At 38.7% G+C, this 20,109-nt stretch overlaps 2 protein-coding genes across 3 annotated transcripts in view; one reads left to right on the forward strand and one right to left on the reverse strand.

Moving 5' to 3' along the window:
• Nucleotides 1-1,750: 1,750 nt before the first annotated feature.
• On the reverse strand, nucleotides 1,751-5,151 carry LOC119503503 (RNA guanine-N7 methyltransferase activating subunit-like). Its single transcript, XM_037795337.1, has 3 exons — nucleotides 5,004-5,151; nucleotides 4,623-4,794; nucleotides 1,751-2,800 (listed from the first exon to the last, which is right to left on the reverse strand). The coding sequence occupies exons 2-3, from the start codon at nucleotides 4,790-4,792 to the stop codon at nucleotides 2,497-2,499; spliced, it is 474 nt and encodes a 157-aa protein (XP_037651265.1). The 5' UTR covers nucleotides 4,793-4,794; nucleotides 5,004-5,151; the 3' UTR covers nucleotides 1,751-2,496.
• A 17-nt stretch (nucleotides 5,152-5,168) lies between these two features.
• The window catches only part of homer2 (homer scaffold protein 2), a 37,040-nt gene continuing 22,099 nt past the window's right edge, over nucleotides 5,169-20,109 (forward strand). Inside the window, exons 1-2 of one of the 2 annotated variants that reach the window (XM_037795326.1) lie at nucleotides 5,169-5,380; nucleotides 18,171-18,327. In XM_037795326.1, coding sequence (XP_037651254.1) covers nucleotides 5,379-5,380; nucleotides 18,171-18,327 — 159 coding nt within the window. In that variant the 5' untranslated portion in view covers nucleotides 5,169-5,378. Of the gene's footprint in view, nucleotides 5,381-6,562; nucleotides 7,010-18,170; nucleotides 18,328-20,109 lie in introns of those variants that run through there. The other variant, XM_037795317.1, reaches the window with a different exon arrangement.

Here is a 20,109-nt window from a genome sequence, read left to right on the forward strand (position 1 = left end):
TGTCTCTTAATGGAGATGTGCTGTGAAAGGACTGAGAGCGCTGACATCTTTAGGCATGATGCATGTAGCAATAATGTATTAATGATGCACATTAATATTTCAGCTGCTTTTCACAGTGTGAACTATTGGACTTGGGCTTCTACTGAGCCATTTACTGTGAATGCTGCTTTCATTCCACAAACACAGTACAGTTGTTCAGGACATCTGGTTTAATGTGCCATCCATTAGAATGGTGAAATGTGGCCTCAGTAAGTTCTTCATTACTGAGCCTGTAGGGAGAGATTTTAAACAAGCATAATTAAATTTGATATATTTAAATGAGAGTTTAAGATTCAGAGAGGGGGCAGTGAGACCATCACAGCTTTTATCAGAGCAGATTTGATTTGTCACAGCTGCTGATGGTCTAAATGTGCTTTATAAATAGTGTAAATATAAAAAGTGACTTGATTTAAATGCGTGTATCATGCCATTTCAACCGTGGTATGTGGTTCCCAGTGGTCCCAAACTTCCTACACACATATACATACAGATTTTTCAGACCTTATTTGACATCTGCTGTGATGAGTCTACAGTGCTTTTGCCCTTGCATATGGCTTACAATCGCCGCCTCCCTCATGTTGGAGATGTCAAACAATTTTACACAAAGTTTGCATCCAGCTTTCTTTTCCCATTTTATAATCCCTAGCCAACCGGTCTTTATATTTGGGATTATCAAGCCAGCCCTCAGAAAACTTGCTTTTACCCATTGTGGCCGTTCAGTCCACACTCCTACGCAGAGAGCTGGAAGAAGTTCCACTGTCAAATATCTCTGCCCAAAGAGGACGTAAACTAACCGGTGCTACCTACACTTGTATTATGTACGACATCAAGCTCGCTCCGGCACGCTCTCTCTCACACAGTGTAAACATGTTGGCTTAGCTCGCTGCTCCAAATGCCATGAAAAACACTCCACTTGATCAAATGATTTTTTAGAAATTCTGCATGTTATATTTTAGAAAACAGAATAGTAGCAACAGTCTGGAAAACACAAATATTTTTCAATACTCTTTTTTTTTTTCCATACTTATCCAGACCTGGAAATTACAAAAGTAAATTCCATACTGCGTATGAACCCTGTGGATAACACTGGTCAGGTTATTCTCTTTGATGGGAGCCACTTGGATACTTGGCAAGGGCATCTAAAGACAATCACTTGTAAGACAAAAATGATTAATCAAAATATGATTTGAAGCCTATCAGATCTGGGCTCTGGGCGGGTAGTTTGAGACCCTTACTCTAATTTACCTGAGTCAGTATTTCCGAACCTTTTTGGTTTATAAACTTTTAAAACAAATCAATTTCTCCTTGCAACCACTTGTGATTAGTTAGGTCTTACTGTCAACATTAGTTGTGGGGAATTCAACCGAAGGGTGATTATTCCTTCCGTTTCGATTGAAGGATTTTTAGTGGCCTGAAGAGGATCAAATATTACATCAAGTAAAGGTGAATCAAAAAGATATGGATGCATTGACTGTAACATGAAGACTGGGATTGCTGTGGCACTTAAACCTGAGTCAGCCGCCTATCATGATTGAATAAATCTACCTGGGGAATCTGTATTAACAGCGATATCGCTCCTGTGTCTTATATTGGTGCATCCCTACAATACTTAATACTGTGATACTTAATATTATTGTGCCAACCAGGACTGACACTGTTCAATTTTGTTAAATGTTGAGCCCCATAGCCTCACAAAATACAAACCACGAACTAAGAAAATACATGTTTATTGAAAACAGTTCAGTTCATCAGTATCCTTACATAATGTGACAAAGAAAAATAAAGCTGCAAACAGATTTTCTCTGAAATTCACTGTTTGCAACAATACTGCACTGTATAATTTTAACCATCTGAGACCAAAGCATGTAAAGATGTAGCTGCAAAACTATCTGAACATAAAACAACGGCCACTTATAATGTAACAATCAAATATTGTTAAAGACAGCCTGCATATCTGAAATATTAAAAGAGAATTACATGTTATTTTCAGTGTCATTTTCAACGAGAGTTGTAGCATAGAAAACTGTAAGTAAGTCCTTATTATCATTACCAAAAATGTAATAAGAAAATGTAATGTGATTACAGGGCTGAGCAATATGAAGTAATATGGGAAAAAAAATAACTGTTTAGGTATGGAAAAGGGAAGTGGAAGTCAAATAGGATTGGTAAATTTTCTGCCGTCAAATTTCAGAAGTTATTTTGGGGAAAATCTGACTACGTATTTGCTTTGTTTTTTGATTCAGACAAAACTGTGTCACAATAACACACAAAATTCCACAATTACAATGGTAAATTATTAATATTGATATATTGCTCAGCCCTTGCTTATGAGACTGGGACAATGAGAGTCACACAAAAAAAATCAACAGTTGCACATTGCCACATATGGTATTGCAATGCAAGTCATAAGACTGAATACTAGAAATACTGACAACACCTGAGAGATTAGAGCAGAGATCAGTAGCGGTCATAATGTGGTCTCTGATGATGGGAGTTGTATCCTTGGTTGGAGCTTGGATGGCCTGGTTGATTCCCACTTCCATGTCCTGAGTGCCTGTCTCGGTCTCGGTCTCTGTCTCTTGATCGGCTTCGGTCTCTGTCTCGGTCATGCCAGTTTTGCTGCCCACGCTGATCCCCTCTCCAACCCCTGTCTCCTCCCCAACCCTGGTCTCCTCTCCTATCTCGGTCTCTTCCCCAACCTCGGCCTCCTCCTCCTCCTCCTCCTCCTCCCCACCCACGACCTCCTCGACGGTCCTGGTATCTAGATGAAGACAGATAGAAATGAACAATCAACCTTCTGCATCAGGTACTAGTGCCTGCATTACATGCAACATGTAACAAGACAGTAGGAAACTCAGCTCAACATTTAAATGGCCAAGAAATCTGCAGAGTAAATCTAGCTGTGTTCACAGAGTTTCTCTAATCTCTTACCCAGATTTAAAGACACCAGATTTCACCTTTACATGATGATTAAGAAATCAGGTTAGTGGACAAAATCAATAAGTGACCGTCGTTAATGTGGGGGCATTTTTAGAAAGGAAAGACCTACGAATTGATAAAGAAATGTTTCTTGTGGCTACATTTAAATTAAAACTCTTAAAAGTTAATGTGATGCTATAATAGTTAAACCTGTGTTCTTAGCCTGTGAAAACAGCTGCATACTGGCTCCTGTGGTTCTGGTGGAGCTTTTGTTAAAGCTATGAATTATGTGAATATATATATCTGTGAAAGCACAAGCAGTCAGAAAACCTTACAGGTGGTAAACGAACCCACAGGTTAGTCAGATTTATTTGGAATAGAAAAAAAAAAGCAAACAGCAAAATGGCTAAAGAGTGGCTAAACAGCATGTCTCGTCTCTCACAGGTCCCCCACCTTCATGGTACAATACTAAATCACTAGAGTATGACTTTAACTTTGATTTAGCTTTTAAGTGTTGCTGTTATCCAATCATATCACTATATCACCTAGATTCTGCACATTTAGTTATTAGACTGTCAGTCTTAATTAACATTGTCATAACAAGGTCATAAGCTAAATATGTAAGTAATGAATTGGTATTGTGATTAAGTTATATTATAAGTAATGAATTGGTATTCTGGATTGATAACAAATTTATATTTTGATAATGATAATTATATCAGTAATTAATTTATATTTCTGTATGACACAGATTAAAGGTAATAATTATAGTTAGAATAATTATAAATAATAATAATTATAGTTAGACAAATTTAGGAAAATGTAATTAGAGTATACACTCACCGGACACTTTATTAGGCACACCTGTTCAATTGCTTGTTAACACAAATAGCTAATCAGCCAATCCAATGGCAGCAACTCAATGCATTTAGGCATCTAGACGTGGTGAAAACGACTTGCTGAAGTTCAAACCGAGCATCAGAATGGGGAAGAAAGGGGATTTAAGTGACTTTGAACGTGGCATAGTTGTTGGTGCCAGACGGGCTGGTCTGAGTATTTCAAAAACTGCTTATCTACTGGGATTTTCACGCACAACCATCTCTAGGGTTTACAGAGAATGGTCCCAACAAGAGAACATATCCAGTGAGCGGCGGTTGTGTGGAAGGAAATGCCTTGTTGAGGTCAGAGGTCAGAGGAGAATGGGCAGAGTGGTTCAAGATGATAGAAAGGCAACAGTAACTCAAATAACCACTCGTTACAACCAAGGTATGCAGAATAGCATCTCTGAACGCACAACACGTCCAACCTTGAAGCAGATGGGCTACAGCAGCAGAAGACCACCCGGTACTAGCAAGGTGTGCCTAATAAAGTGTCCGGTGAGTGTATGTGTTTATGTATGGCTCAATAAGGAAGCTGGTTAATAATTAATAATTGACTTATGGAAAAGGGGTGGGATTAAATACGTTTATACTTCTTCTCACTCCTTTTCGGATATGTAAATCAAGGCATCAAGTGTTGACAATCTAGTTTTCTTCTGCTTTTCATTGTATGTGAATACTGCTTGTTTCTGACTGTCCACTAGTGTGATCATTCTTTTTCTTTATTCTTATTCTACATGTTCGAAATACATTCAGAAATGAAAATGAATGAATAAGGTACATCACCTGTCCCTGCCTCTGTGGTTTCCTCCTCCCCGGCTCCTCCAGTCCTCTATGATGGGTGGGGGGTCCGCTGGACGGTCCACATACTGCTGGTACTCTTTATCATCCGATGTGAATCTGTCAGCAAACATCTCCTCGTAGCTCTGCTGGTCCTCCGCGGTGGTCTCGGCCATAACTGCAGATGACAAGATGAGAAGCAACATGATATAAACATCACAGCTGATAACACGGCGAGCATGTTGATGTGTGTTGTGTTAGTCCGCATGCTGCTGCAAACCAGACCTCCACGAGGACCAATAACAACCAGCCTGATCCGGTCTGAACACACATGCAACACCACAGCTCAAATAAAACCATTCAGCGCTAAAGAGAAAGAAAGCACACCTTTAAGCGACGTGAATGTTGTTTGCTTTCTCTACAAACTGATGCGACAGGAAACGTGTTTTTTAATGCAGCACCAGTACGTCGCTGAAATACTTCCCCCCCCCCCCCCGGAACATAGTGAACATATGTTAAAGGTTCCGGGAGCGCACCTGCCAGTGATTGATTGATAGCTGTTAACCTGCCAGGTAGAAACAGGACCAACATTAAACCGGTTAAAGTCTGGTATTTCATACCAGCCATCGAGTCGACTTTAAACCCGAGTTATAAAGATATATGTTGAGACGAAGATGCTAATAAGTAACGCAGGATAACTCATTTAAATCAGCTTTTTTCACCGTTACTTCGTTTAGGAGAAAGTGCCAGCTGCTGAACAACATGTAAGTGAACCTTTTTCTTTTATAAACAATATATTTATTGAGTCTTTTCCCCCCCACAAATGATAGAAGAAAATCAATACAGACAGCAATACACATTGATGTAAGATAATTGCATGAATAAACTTAGCATATATGATAACAAAATAACAGTAGTCGCAATTGTGATAGATACAAGTGAAGAAAATTAAAAATAAATAAAAAAAATAAAAAAGGAGAAAGTAAAAAAATAATAGAAAAGGAAGAAAGAACATATATATTCCTATATATTAATATATATACATACATAAACATATAACAAAATAACAGTAACAAAATAACAGTAGTCGCAATTGTGATAGATGCAAGTGAAGAAAATTAAAAATAAATAAAAAATAAAAAAAATAAAAAATAAAAAAGGAGAAAGTAAAAAAAATAATAGAAAAGGAAGAAAGAACATATATATTCCTATATATTAATATATATACATATATACATACATACACATATAACAAAATAACAGTAACAAAATAACAGTAGTCACAATTGTGATAAATACAAGTGAAGAAAATTAAAAATAAATAGAAAAAAAAAGGAGAAAGTAAAAAAATAATAGAAAAGGAAGAAAGAACATATATATTCATATATATTCATATATACATACATACACATATAACAAAATAACAGTAACAAAATAACAGTAGTCACAATTGTGATAAATACAAGTGAAGAAAAGAAAAAGAAAAAAAAAGGAGAAAGTAAAAAAATATTTAAAAGGAAGAAAGAACATATATATATATATATATATGTGTATATATATATATGTGTGTGTGTATATATATATATGTATATATATATATATGTGTGTGTATATATATATATAAATATATAAATATATATATATATATATATATGTATATAAATATAAAAGTAAAAACAAATAAAGAGAGAGATAATTACATGTAAGTTAACCTTAATTCAGACAACCTACCACAGTTGTTGGTCGTCTTTTAACCGCATGTTTTATTCATGTATTCTCGTGATAGTGATTTGGTGGTTTCGGACCATAGTTTGGGCTAAACTCCTGACTGTTACCGCAGACACACACCTCACATACCACAGGTTTATGTGCAGTGTGTGTGTGTGAGCAGGTGTAGTCCGCTCCGCTCCGTGTCGCTGCTGCTGCTGCTCTTCTCTTCATATGAAACACACTCAGCCCCGCTGGGAGGAAGAAACTCTGCGCTGCGGAGCCGCAAAGCAGCCAAATAACAAACATTTATAACTTCATTCATCAGCGCCGATTGAGTGAAGACGGCGAGGAAGAAGCCTTTCCGGAGAGGGGATTATTTTATCGCGTATCTGAAGAGGAGAAAAAACAAGGAAAGAGAAGAAACTTGGTGAAATGAACCGAGGTTCTGTTAGAGAGAGAGAGAGAGAGAGAGAGAGAGAGCTTGACAACCCGGTGAAGCGAGTTTACTGAAGAAGTGATCTCATATTTCACTTGTCTCTCAGCAGCAAGAGGACTTGTTCGAAGCTGTGCGGACACTTCGGACCTTTGACTGAGCTTTAAAACATATTTTTCCTCTCAACCCGCATTCAATAGAGCCTCTATATAGACAGAAAGGAGTTGTTCCTCAAGTCCTTGGCGATGGGGTGAGTAATCCAGAGAGAGCTGCTCTTCAGAGAGACGCTCATGACACCTGCCTGCACTGACTGTCATGTTATGTGTTAATGTTATGTGTGTGTGTGTGCCGTGAAAAACGACTGAATACCTCTACAACTGTCCAGTTTACCTGTCAATCAATACATGTAATTATCATTGTTGCCCAAAGCTTGTTTGTGCGTGTTGGGAGCAGAGGAAGACCCCAATTTACTCTTTTATTATAGCCATTAGACAGATTATTTGGCAATGTGGGTAATTTAAGGGGAGACTTCATCATGGTTTTCGCTCTCTGTGAGATATTCAGATTTATTTAGTGAAACAGCTTGTTGCCATATTTCTAATTATTTATTATTTTCTAATTTTCTAGATCTTTGAATACTTGAGCTCCCCCATATCTGTCTGTAGGAATATGGTTTTATGATATACGGAGGTGGCAGAGGCAACACTGCCCACTAATAAGGAGGGATGGTACTTCTGGAAGTGTGTGTATGTGTGTGTGTGTGTGTGTGTTGTCCACAGGGCTGCAGGTATTGGTGCACTCCCACAGTTGTTTACAACACTACATTATTTTGCCTTCATAGTCTGCTGTGGTGTGTGTGTGAATGTTGACTCTGTGGCTCAATGTCATAGTTATGCAATCCCTAGCTGGGATTCACATCTACATACTGATTTTTCTTTCTGGAATAGGCTACCTACTCCTGTTTGCATGGCTTTTTATTTTACTTAGAAATCAGAATAATAACAGCTCAGTGTAATTTTAATTTGTTACAGACTCAAATCTGTCCCTGAATAATAATAATAATAAGCAGCATTAATGGTCAGTCATTAAGTAAAAAGTGCCACTCAGTGCCACAGAGCTTGTTTCACCTAAGCAGACATGTTTTTTTTTATGTGTAAGAAACCAGTTCATCAGTCTTGACTCCCTCACAGGAGTTTGGCATTCTTGCCCAGCAGGTTTGATAGTGAGATGTGTTGTGTTATGAAACTGGCCCAGTGGACGGGCAGCAGCAAGGCAGCCAGTCCAAGACAGGAGGTCACACCTGACAGAGACATGGCAACAAGTGTCCTTTGTCCGGTTCTGTGGTTTCAGTCAGTACCCACCAGCAGTAGGACAGTAGTATCACTTGACAGCTGAATACTTTTTATGAAAGCGGAGACAAGCGGGTCCCAGGGAAATTTAATCTGGCCAGCCATTCTCTAAACCAAGTGCTGTTCAGGGTTATAAACTGGTAGGATTTGAAGTTGGAACCAGCAGATGTTTGACATTTAGTCATTTAATAAGAAATGACTTACATGATTTATAAATTGTCGCCAATTACTTTTCTGTCAATTGACTAATTAATCAACCAATCATTTTTATGGCTGCAATAACAATCATTTTAATTATAGGTCAAGCTGTGGTTAATCGTTTTTGTTTTCAGTCTCTAAAGTCTTTTAAATATCAGGAAAAAGTCAAAAAGCTCAGCGTAGTGTCCTGAAGCCCAAGGTGATGCCATTAAATTGCTCCAGCACTTCAAATTTATTATATATATTTAGATTTATTCTATATTTCTTATTGACTAAGACAAGATATCCTCCAAATTGAGAAGAATTGCATTTGTTTTAAAACGACCTAAAATATTCGCTGATTACTTTTCTGTCAATCGACTAATCAGTTAAAAGTTTCATCTCTAATCATTTCAGCTCTAAATTTGTTTAAAGAAAACAGTTTATCTCAAACAGAAGTGAAAATAAAGATTGAGTTCACATGCGTGCTTAATTGTGTAATATATTAGATCCTGATTACACTTAACGGTAATGATGCAATGTGTCCTGTCCTAAGTGACAAGTCAATATAGATAAAAGGCGGTGGGAACTATACATTGTTTGTTGTGGGGTTTTTTTTTGCAGGATTTCCTTTTGTCCTTGCTCTTTGCTCCTAAATGGAGTTAAAGATTAAAGATTAACTCGCACAACACACATATAAACACTCTCAGTATCTGTCTTCCTTTGTCCCCATCCTACCATTGATCTTTGGTCATGTGATCCATCAGTACCCCCTTGACTGTGACACATTTGTTATTGATCACATCATTTCCACATGATGTGTAAAGCACAATACTGTATGTATTTGTCCAAATTATGATATTGGATGTGTGCAGTTTGCACAATAAATCAAATGTATGTAATTCAAGGAAATGGAAATGCTGATAATAACAGTGGCAAAGAAAGTGATGGTAATTGTATTTTTAAGTACAGTTTCGCAGCTTAAGCGCTACATCTCAGATTGCCCCGAAAGCCCGAATAAGCGGTCGCACAGACAGCAATGCATTCAGCATATTGCTATTTAAAATAAGCCACGCTGGGAGCAGCCCTAACACAGGGATAGATGATAATCTCCTGGCTGGCCAGAGAGTGACAGCTAAAGGATTAACACTCATTGATTAGGCTGTGTGACATGTGACGTGGTAGTGGGTCTCTTGGCTGCCCGGCCAGGGCAGCGGACTGTAAACCTAATCAGAGAGTGTGTTCTCTGTCTGTGGTTGAAGGCCGCAGGGGAAGGTTGTAGAGGTGTACTAGGGGAGTAAAAGCAGGTCTCGCTGTTTAAGAATCATGGGTAAATGAAAGGGGACATACTGACGGCGGATTGGACGTCTCCTCACCAGATGGTTGAGGCCTAGGAGGCCATCTGCTGCCATGCTGTGCTTCTGTAGAGACTTCCTCACTTCCTCTTTCTCTGAGCTCTCAGATTAAGTTGGGCTCTACGTCCTATAGGCTCAGTGTGGTGGAGGAGGACTGCTGGGGTTGCTGGTTTGAATCTGGCCTGCTGCCTTTGTTGTATGGGACTCTGTCTCTCTCTCTCACCAGTTAAATGAGCTGTACTACTGGCATGAGGTACAGTTCAGTATGCTGTATGATGCCAAAACATGGGTAGTAATAATGAAGGTCACCTTTAAGCATTAAAAACTGACAAAATACAATCATTTGAAGCGGACAGTAAGATTAAAAATGTCAGACAAACCTAGCAATTACTTTTTTGAAATCCAGTGGCTCTTAACCTGGGGATTGGGTCCTCCAAAGTCCCAAGATGATGGTAGGAATAAAATATTTTAGAGAAAAAAAGAACATAATTTGGTAGACCAGAAATATCTTTATTTTCTTAGCCTTCTCCTGTGAAATACTGCATACTCGCCACCTCTTCAGGGCTCTGAAAATCCTTCAATTAAAACAATCTGAGAAGAAAAACAACACTTTTTCTGTTGAGCTGCAAAACAACTCTCAACATATTAAAAGTCTGCAAGCTAAAAGCACTGGTTTAATCTGTGAAATATCCCATCGCAAGTTCTGTGAGCCCAAAGCGACACCTTTTGAAATTGCCTGTTTTTGTCAAATTAACAATTCAAAACCCAAAGATATGGGTATAGGTATATAAAACAGAGAAAACATGTTTGATATGTTTGCTTGATTAACTGCTTAAGTGACTAATCAGTGATCAAAATAGTTGTTGATTGTTAGTCAACTAATTGATTCATTGAGTAATTGTTTAAGCACTAAATGACATGTAATAAAACTCATTAAATAGCCAAAGTGTTGTATTCTAGTACCCGAATGAAGTCTAACAAAATGAAAAATTCCAGCTGCTGGCGATCACTTGTGCTCACTTTATTAACGTTTTTATTTTATCCCTGTCTCCAACATTTGTTGCTCTCTGTACTACACCATCTAATAAAGTAAAAATGCCTTAAATTAACCTTTTAATGGAAGAATAATGCTCACAATAAAAACATTCAGTTGCTGTTAAAACAATATGCTCCTTTTTTAAACCTCAGGAGAAGAAGATAACAGCATTATGTAGAGCCATCATTGTAATCTTTTTAACTGATAAATGCATTAATTTCTGCTATTACAGTAGTATATATTTGTCTCACTCAGCAGGAATCTCAGAGTCCAGGTTATTGCACACTATAGTATCTGCGAGAAAACCTGTTCTTCTTTGACCTTCCAGACATCATTAGTAGAGCTCCGTGTTTATTGCGATAAAAGCCCAGGTGGTGTTGTAGTGATGATCCCACAGAGCTTTCCTCTGCTGCCTACGTTGCTCATTCACTCAGACAAAACGCCGCTCGCACTAATAAGGCAGCTCTGCTCACCAGCAGACCTCGCAGGTAAAAATGGCTCTGTTCATCTGATGTATGAGCAGGATTACACCAGCTAATGAGAATCCAAGTTATTACATTTGTTTTTCTATGTTCACAAATGAATGCTGCACATATTTTTTCCTCTAATTTGCCATTTTCACATAGTCACCAGATCTGTGCACCTTGTGACCCAGATATTTCTCATTTTCCCTCTCTGAGAGATTTGGGAGAAGATGTTCTTTTATTACTTGGTGCCACAGAAAAGCCAATTGTAACTTAGTTTACTGTCAGCACCAGCAGAGAAAGTGAGAAAGAATAAGTGCTCTAACTCAGTGTTCCTACCTCTACTGTACTGTAGATATCTGACAAGTGAGTAATGCAGCATTTGTCACCTAAATTCTATGAACAGAATGAAATGCAAATTCCTTGTATTAGTCAGACCACTTAGTTACAGGGACAGCCATTATACGTATTGTTTGTAATATAATGATCTTAAGTATTTGATATAACCTGATGATTTTCCTGCTTTAGTGCCCGTCTTATCGAGGCAGCTTGGCCGTTGTTAGTTAGGCACTTAAGCACCTGAGTTGGTGGTGTGATGTAATGTGTTTACTGCCCGTACATTATGCACATCAGCATGCTTAAAAAGACTTGTAATGCTCCCAAAGTTGTGTCCTTTGTTAATAAGCTATACAGAGTGTGTTTTCATCAAGCCACTGATTGCGCATTTCACTGAAAATGTCTGTCCAGGTTTGCGTTTTGCCTCTGGAGGATTCAAAGGGGGAAAACATACTTATGAACAGGCCAATGACCTCATGAAGTCCCACTGGCAGAGAGATGTTGTCTCGCTAATGAAGAGATCCTATTGAAGCATTACAGGCTCATTCATTGCATTGTGCCTGTGGGTCTGCACCCAATAGTACCTGGATGTACAGTTAGTTTATTCCACCTCAGCCCATTTCACACTCCAAACATGGTGTAAAACCCAGACATTGTGTGTTGATGCTATCGCTCTGCTGACCCATTCAGAGAGAGAGACGTGACACCTCCGTAACAATACTGCCAGTTTAAAAAGTACGACACTTATTTTGCTAAAGTTTCACTGCGCAGGCGAAAGTCGTAAAGTAAAAAGAACAAATAATTATCAGTTTGCCTCAACCCTTACACTCATTTTGTGTAATTATATGTGCTGCCTCATGTGTGTTGAGTGATTTCTGGAGCTGGTACAGTAACATTATGTTCACTCTGTAGGAACGTGAAGAATGTTGAAATGTACGTATCTGAAGCTGCTGAGAGGGCTGATTACAGTCAAACAGGCTACAAAGCCTGTTCAGTGGTTGACGTCAGATTCCCAATAGATTCACAGATTTCCTCATCATAAGCTAAACCAGCTGACGTGTCCCTTTCATTCGGACAGAGAGGTAGATGACTGTAATTGATGGGGTAAGTTTGTTAGGGGAATAAGCCTGGAGTGAATTGTTAAACTCAGGCATCTAGACGAGGCCGTTTTCTCACTCGCCGGAATAAAAAAACCTACTTGAATTCTAGCAGAACACAAATGCAACGTGACCCAAACCCCTCGCATTAAAATCACCATCCAAACTCTTAGTCAAAGATAGAAGCCGCCTGCTGTTATTCACACTTCCTCTCAGGGCACGGTGTCATCCTGCATCATCTTAAAATGACGTCTTTTAAGCAGCAGGATTATCCCTCTCTCAGGAAACTTCACTTGAACTCTGCTGTGTTTGGGTAAATCTCAGGTAGTGATCAAGCTAACAATTTAAAGGATTTAAGAGAACAAGGGGCAGGCAGGCTTAGTCGTGTGTCACTCACAATATTGCTGCAAAGAGGTGTGTAGTTATTTAGCACAATATGTCCTCTTTTTTTCCTCTTCAGAATTGAAACCAAAGTGCTGTCATCATAACTTTTTGTGATATACTGTAGATTCATTAAATTTAAGAAGAAATGCTCATAATTATAGGTACAGTTTGACATAGTACTCACTCAGGTATCTGGCTGTCAGCGCATTCCTTCGTTTTTAATTTATTCTTTACACAACACGATTGCTGCATCATCAGTGTGGATGAGCCTGAGGTGGGTGTGTAGGTGTACGTAGGCATTGACAGTGCAGTACTTACTAAACCTGCTCCCCCCACACAGAAACACACACACACACACCTGTAAATTATTTAAAGCACCAGATGGGGACAGAGCACCCGACAGTCAGTGGGAAAAAATTCAGCGGTCATAAAGTCCCAAATGTCGTCTTCTTTTTTTATCCAGTAAAATCAATCAACCTAATGCTTTTTATCTGGGAAAAGCAGATCACTGGATTCCACCAACAGTTGTTTGAGTGCATCCATGTGTTCAGCTGTGGCCTTTCACTTCTTTTCCCCTGCCAGTGTGAGCTGGCTCCAGACACTGCCGCTGCAAAGGTCAGCGTGTGTGTGTGTCTGTGTGCGTGTGTATGTTAAGCGACAACAGTGATCTGTATAATGGGTTTTGTTGTTCCCAAAGCAGATGAAAACTGAGATTAGGCTTAAAAAGGACAGTGAATTTATTAGGTTTTCATTTCTGTGAGAACCATAATCCCAATGGAAGTAAAAGCTTTATTAGCTCATGAATTATCGCTGCCTGCCCGTCTGTCTGACATTATTTTCACCGGGACCTCATAGTAGAGGTGCATTAAAGTAATACTGACCTGAATGTCCTCTTGACAACTTGTTTTTGCCAGTTGGTGTATGGCATTACAACAACAATAGCACCATCTGTACCCTGTTAATGAAACCTCTAGTCTCGCCATACAGGAGATGTGCTTATGTTTCTGCTAGCTTTAGCAGCTGTGTGTTTGGAATAATTTTAGTGGCTTTTTAAGAACATGCTCTCAGATGATTTGGATTTAGGCTTATTTTTCTAATCACACCATGTGCTCTAAAAAAATTCAATTTTTGTAATGGTTTATGTTGAGCGTGAATGATTTTTTTTACTGCACCAAGCAAAGTGTGGCTGTGACACTCCGTCCAGTTCAGCACCCTTGTGCCCACTTTAGTTGAAATCCTTCACATCATTAAAGTAAATGGCAGGCCAAGAAGGGAAAGCAACTAGAGGATGGATCAGGATTTCATAAGGTTTACAACACACAGCTCTCTCCTGGGACCATGTTTGTAACTAAGTGGGAAGACCACATGCAGTGGAGATTAGTGATGTGTTAACATGTCAAATATTTTTCAGTAGCCCCTGATCTGAAGCATATAAGGGACTTTACAGAGGATGTGCCTACCAAAATCTAAATAATCATCAATTGGATGTAAAAAAAATGATGCATACAAACAAAAAAGTACAAGACACCAAACAGCTTGTTAAGAAGACAAACAGGCCTACCTAGCACACTGTAACCAAGACCACCAGCCTTAAGAGCTGTTCACATAAAACATTTCAGACCAAAATCAGTAAATTCCATCAGAATCACTGCGATGTGTGGATTTATCACCAAGGCAAATTAAAGCTGGACTTGGCAGTGTTCTTCAAATAATTATTTTGTTATATTTGTTGAATGTTTTAATTTTTTAATTTGAATATTTGTTCTCATTACATCCCAATAGAAATCAATAAATCCAACTCTCTGACAAAAAAATAAAAAAAGCAGGTATCTGTGGCGGTAGCAGGACTGTATAAACCCGTCCAGTCATTTAATTCGGCCCAAATGAAATGATTGGACAGCCTGCCTGCCTGCCTGTCTATCTACCTACCTGTCTGTCTGCGCGCACTGTTTATGTTCATAATGATACTTTTTGGGTGCGTGGCTTTGGAGGGAGGCCTGATGAGGACGGACTGTCAGGTGCTGACTTGGTGACCTTCTCGCTAGATTAAGTGACTTTTGGAGCTAGTTAACAGCTGGTGCTGCTAGCTACTTTCATTGGAAAAGAGTTGGCAACACTGGGCTGGGTTTTTCGATTGGATAATTTTTTTGAAATCTAGCATACTTTTGCTTGTTTCTCAAGATTACCGACTCTAGCTTTAAATACTCACAGTGCTTTTGCATAAAGTTTAACTTCAGTGTAGTGCAAACCATCTTGACAGGGCTCACTTTTCAGGGAACGTAGAGGAAGAGTCCAAAACGAAGGAAGATACCATATTAGCTGTGCTACACCTTCTACTTTTATATAAATTCACATGCACATAACCATGCACATTCCTGCAGGCATTGTCCTGCTAATAGATGATGGTGGTAAAGAACCAAGAAACGCAGATGAAGACTGCTAGCAAGCAAACATGGATGTAAACAACAAGGAAACACTTGTTTTAGACCTCAAAGATGCACACAATGTGTTTTAAATACTTTACTATACTGTACTATATTTGAAATACTGGTTTGTTTACAAGAAAACACCACAGGGCACCTTAAAGCTTCAGTAGGCAGACATTTTTTGGCATCATTGAGCAAAAATTCTATGATAACCTTTCAGCATATTGTAATTCAAGTGTTCTGAGAGATAACTAGACTTCTTCACCTCCTCATGGCTCTGTTTTCAGGCTTTAAAAAATCTAGCCCGTGACGGGAGACTTTGGTCAATCACAGATCATTTCAGAGAGATTTCATGGCTGTGCTCCGGCTGATGGGCGGTGCTTGGTATTTCCTCAACTGATCTCAACATGACTGCCGGGTCACAAACTTTCTCATTTTACAGCTAAACAGTACACTACAAGATGATTCTAAAAACCTTTGAGGAGAGAAATAGTCATTACAGTAACAGAATATTGATTCATATTTGATTAGCGCTGCCTAGTTTGACCGTTTGATCGGAGTTCACGAATGATTGACAACCGGCTCTCATAGACTCTCTGGACGGCAGACTCCAGATCAGCTCTGACTGTTTTTTTTCCTCCGGTCTGTTAAATCTTGCAGATGCCATTAAAAGCACCAGAGGACATAAAGGCACATGATTTTTTCAGATTACCTGTCTCATGCACAACTGTCAGGATATAGTGACCTTTATATAAAAATAACCTTTTTGAATCATATATGCTCCAATCTCGCCTGCTGCTGCTTTAACTTATTGTTCAGTTAGCCATCAAGAGTGCATGTAGTCAGTACATCATGAAGCTTCCAGAACGACTTGCGTATTGCACGAATGGATTAATTTCACAGTGACAGTTTTTGGTGTGTCCGTGCACTTAGACCCATGAAGAAGATGAGGAAGAACATTCAAGCACACATTTCCAAGAAGAAGAAGATATCAGGACGACCGGACATGCAGAAGATGCCAGGACAAACCAATAAAATAAATGATAACAAGATAAGGAGACAAAAGAGAAACACTGAGACAGAAATGCAGAGGCGATATACCAGGGCTATGCTATAAAGATAAGTCTGAAGCAATGAGTGCCCAGTAAACTTTGCCCTGTCTGAAAGACGCATTCACTTCACATTTTGACTTCTAGCCGGATAAGTACTTCCCATCTGTCTCCCCCATATTCTCATCTGCATCCATTATTGAGTTCTTGAGGTGTCCTCTGATCCCTCTCATCCAGCAGCCACTCCATCTAATTATTCCTCGCTCACGGAATTTTATAGATCACAACCGTCCGCCTGCACTCACCTTTTTAAAATGAGAACTTCCAGTGGGTAATTTAAACCTGCTGGGTTGAGTCCCAGAAAGAAAGAGAGAGGATAATCGCAGTATCTAGAGAGAAAGATATGTATTTGTGGATGCCATAAAGAGGAGAAACATTTCCACTGTATTTTTTCAGTCTGCAGTCATTCAAGTTTAACAGGCGGTCTGATCCTGCTCCTACATCGCCATGTGGATGCTCTTCTGAATCACACGGGCAGCGAGCTGCTTACTGCTGGGAGGCAGATTGCTTCACCCTCTCAAAGATAGATGACATGATTTTGAACTTTTCCTCATCACGATCACTGTTGAGTTGGACTTTGATAGCTAATTCCATTTAGGGTTTGGTAAAGTTGTGTGCAAAATACCCAGATTTTAAGCTTTTTTTAAGTTAAAAATGTTTGTAAGTTCAACCTAAATAGATTGTATAAAGGACTTGGATTTGGATTCAATTCTGCATTTGAATCAGATAAAATGACCAGACATAGCAGTACCACTAGGAAGGACAACAATGTGAATACTGGCTACATTTGTTCACTGAGATGACTCAGAAGTTCAGCGCAGTTTTAATTTACCTATTATTCTCATGATGGGTGGAAGTCATGTTAACAATTTTCCCAATGCATCTGTAGTTTCCTCTATAAAGAAATCATTAAAAAAACATTATTTTACCATTGGTGTTAATAGCTTTGCTCATCCTTATATCACTCATTACTATGTTGGTGTTGGAAAGACTTCATATCTGCTGGCTATAATTGTCGTGGTTTAATTTCAGTTGAAATACTCCTCCTATGATGTTGCCACGGGCACTCAGCCCTGAGTGGCAAACACAAAACAATCAGAATCAAACAAAGAAAAAAATCATTGTTAAAGCGGTTAAGAGCAGTTGTGCAATCAGCTGTGCAAAAAGATTTTTTAGAAATTGAGCAAATGTTTTTACAGACTGCTAAAGGCGAAAGAGAAGAGAAGCAATGTGAGGTAATTATTTCTAGTAGGGCAGATTCTGACAGACTTTACCTCAAGATATTTGTTTGTTTTCCTTTTTTTTTTCTTTTTTTTTTTTTTTTTACAAGATAACAGTGAGTCTTATCTCATTTGACTGTGTTACCACAAGTAGATAATTGTCTTGAATGTATTTGGTGCACGGGGGAAATCTTCCATCAGACAACTGACACGAGTGCATACACAAACATACAAGTGCACAGCCTCACAAAACACCTAGGTATGTGTTACTGTCGACTATGAGAGTGGAGGGGGTGTTGATGTGCAGCTGGCTTTGGTTTGCTGTAAAGATTTAGTGTTTTTTTATATTATCACCTCTGCATGTCTGGAGACACAGCACAGTGTCCCTGTCCCTGTAGTTTCATGTTGTGTACCTTATCTGCAGTGGTCCTTACCTCATATCGTCTTCCTCTCTCCAGGGAGCAGCCGATCTACACCACCAGGGCCCATGTCTTCCAAATCGACCCAACCACCAAGAAGAACTGGGTCCCTGCCAGCAAGCAGGCCGTCACCGTCTCGTATTTCTACGACAGCACACGCAACAGCTACCGCATCATCAGCGTGGATGGATCCAAGGTATGTGTGGGTGCATACAGGGTGTGTGTGTGTGTGTAACTATATGAGAGGGAGATGATGGGAAACGTTTAACTGCTCTCAGGAGAGACAGTTGAGGCTGAGGGAGAGCACTTCAAAATTGAACAAAAGGAATTGTGAAGCATATTAATGTTACATCTGCAGCTCCCATTGATCAGCAACAACTTAACTGTGGACCGTTTAATATTTCTGCGCTCTCCTGCTGCTGATGTGAGGAAAGTCATCTATGGCTGCCCGTTTTCCTTCCAAACATCTGACTCATTAGAACATTGGAGAAGAAATTAAATTATATCAGTATCATGTTATCAGTAAGGATACTTTCCATCTTCTATAAATACTATAGCTGTCAGTCGATTAAAATATTTAATCGTGATTAATCGCAGGATTGTCCATAGTTAATCATGATTAATCTCAAATTAATCGCACATTTTTTATCTGTTCAAAATGTACCTTAAAGGGGGATTTGTCAAGTATTTAATACTCGTATCAACATGGGAGTGGACAGATATGCTGCTTTATGCAAATGTATGTATAAATCTATTATTGGAAATCAATTAACAACACAAAACAATGACAAATATTGTCCAGAAACCCTCACAGGTACTGCATTTAGCATAAAAAATATGGCAAACTCAAGACTAACAGGCAACAACAGCTGTCAGTGTGTCAGTGTGCTGACTTGACTATGAGTTGCCCAAAACTGCATGTGATTATCATAAAGTGTGTATGTCTGCAAAGGGGAGACTCGTGGGTACCCATAGAACCCATTTTCATCCACATATCTGGAGGTCAGAGGTCAAGAGACCCTTTGAAAATGGCCATGCCAGTTTTTCCTCACCAAAATTTAGCGTAAGTTTGGAGTGTTATTTAGCCTCCTTCACGACAATCTAGTATGACATGGTTGGTACAAATAGATTCCTTAGGTTTTCTAGTTTCATATGATGCCAGTATCTTCACTCTAGATTTAAAACTGAGCCCGCTACAACCTCTGTTAATGCGTTAAAGAAATTAGTGTCATTAAAACAAATTTGCGTTCACGCGTTAACTTTGACAGCCCTAAAAAATATATCAGGATATGGCAAATACATGCAAAATCAACAATAAAATAATGAAACTGTTAGTCAGAGCAATGTACTGTGTTCCACCATCATGCATTACATGAGACCAAACTCTTCATATTAATCAACAGTGAAAACAATAATTATTTGCTGCACCAGTTCAAATGAACGATATTGGCAAAATGCCATGTTTTGCATCATCTGGCGAACCCTCACCGTTAAATGAGTGGGGAGCTCTGAGCGCTGGTATCACAGAGAGAGGCCGAACATCGTTCTTTTACACATATCACCCACATTGCAACGATACAAAGTCAGTTGAAAATCTGCAAAGTTTCCCTTGTTAACAAATACATTTTTTAGTTTTTAATTGCATGCACTCACTGTTGATTAATCTGGTGATAATTTCTTCAATAATTGTGTGTTCTATAAAATGTCAGAAAATAATGATTTACAAATACAAAGTAGAGGAAAGCAGCATTTTCATGGTTGAACAACTGAAAATAGTTTCAGCTCATAATTATTTCTTGATAAATAACTAATGCTTAATCAATGATCAAGATTGTTGTAGATTCATTTTTAGTAAACTACTAATCTTTTCAGCACTACATAAATTTGTAATAATAGATAATAATAGTTACTTGAGCATATTCACCATACATAATATCAAATTTGTAATATCAGAATTTGTACACAACTTACATATATT

The sequence above is a fragment of the Sebastes umbrosus genome, chromosome 2 (assembly GCF_015220745.1).
Source record: "Sebastes umbrosus isolate fSebUmb1 chromosome 2, fSebUmb1.pri, whole genome shotgun sequence".
Taxonomy (NCBI): Eukaryota; Metazoa; Chordata; class Actinopteri; order Perciformes; family Sebastidae; genus Sebastes; species Sebastes umbrosus.

Bases quoted from the DNA above. Each gene is read 5' to 3' on its own strand.
- LOC119503503 (XM_037795337.1), bottom strand. From the start codon at position 4,792: ATGGCCGAGACCACCGCGGAGGACCAGCAGAGCTACGAGGAGATGTTT. The intron at 2,801-4,622 runs GTGATGTACCTT...GTCTTCATCTAG, and splicing joins AACCACAGAGGCAGGGACAG to ATACCAGGACCGTCGAGGAG.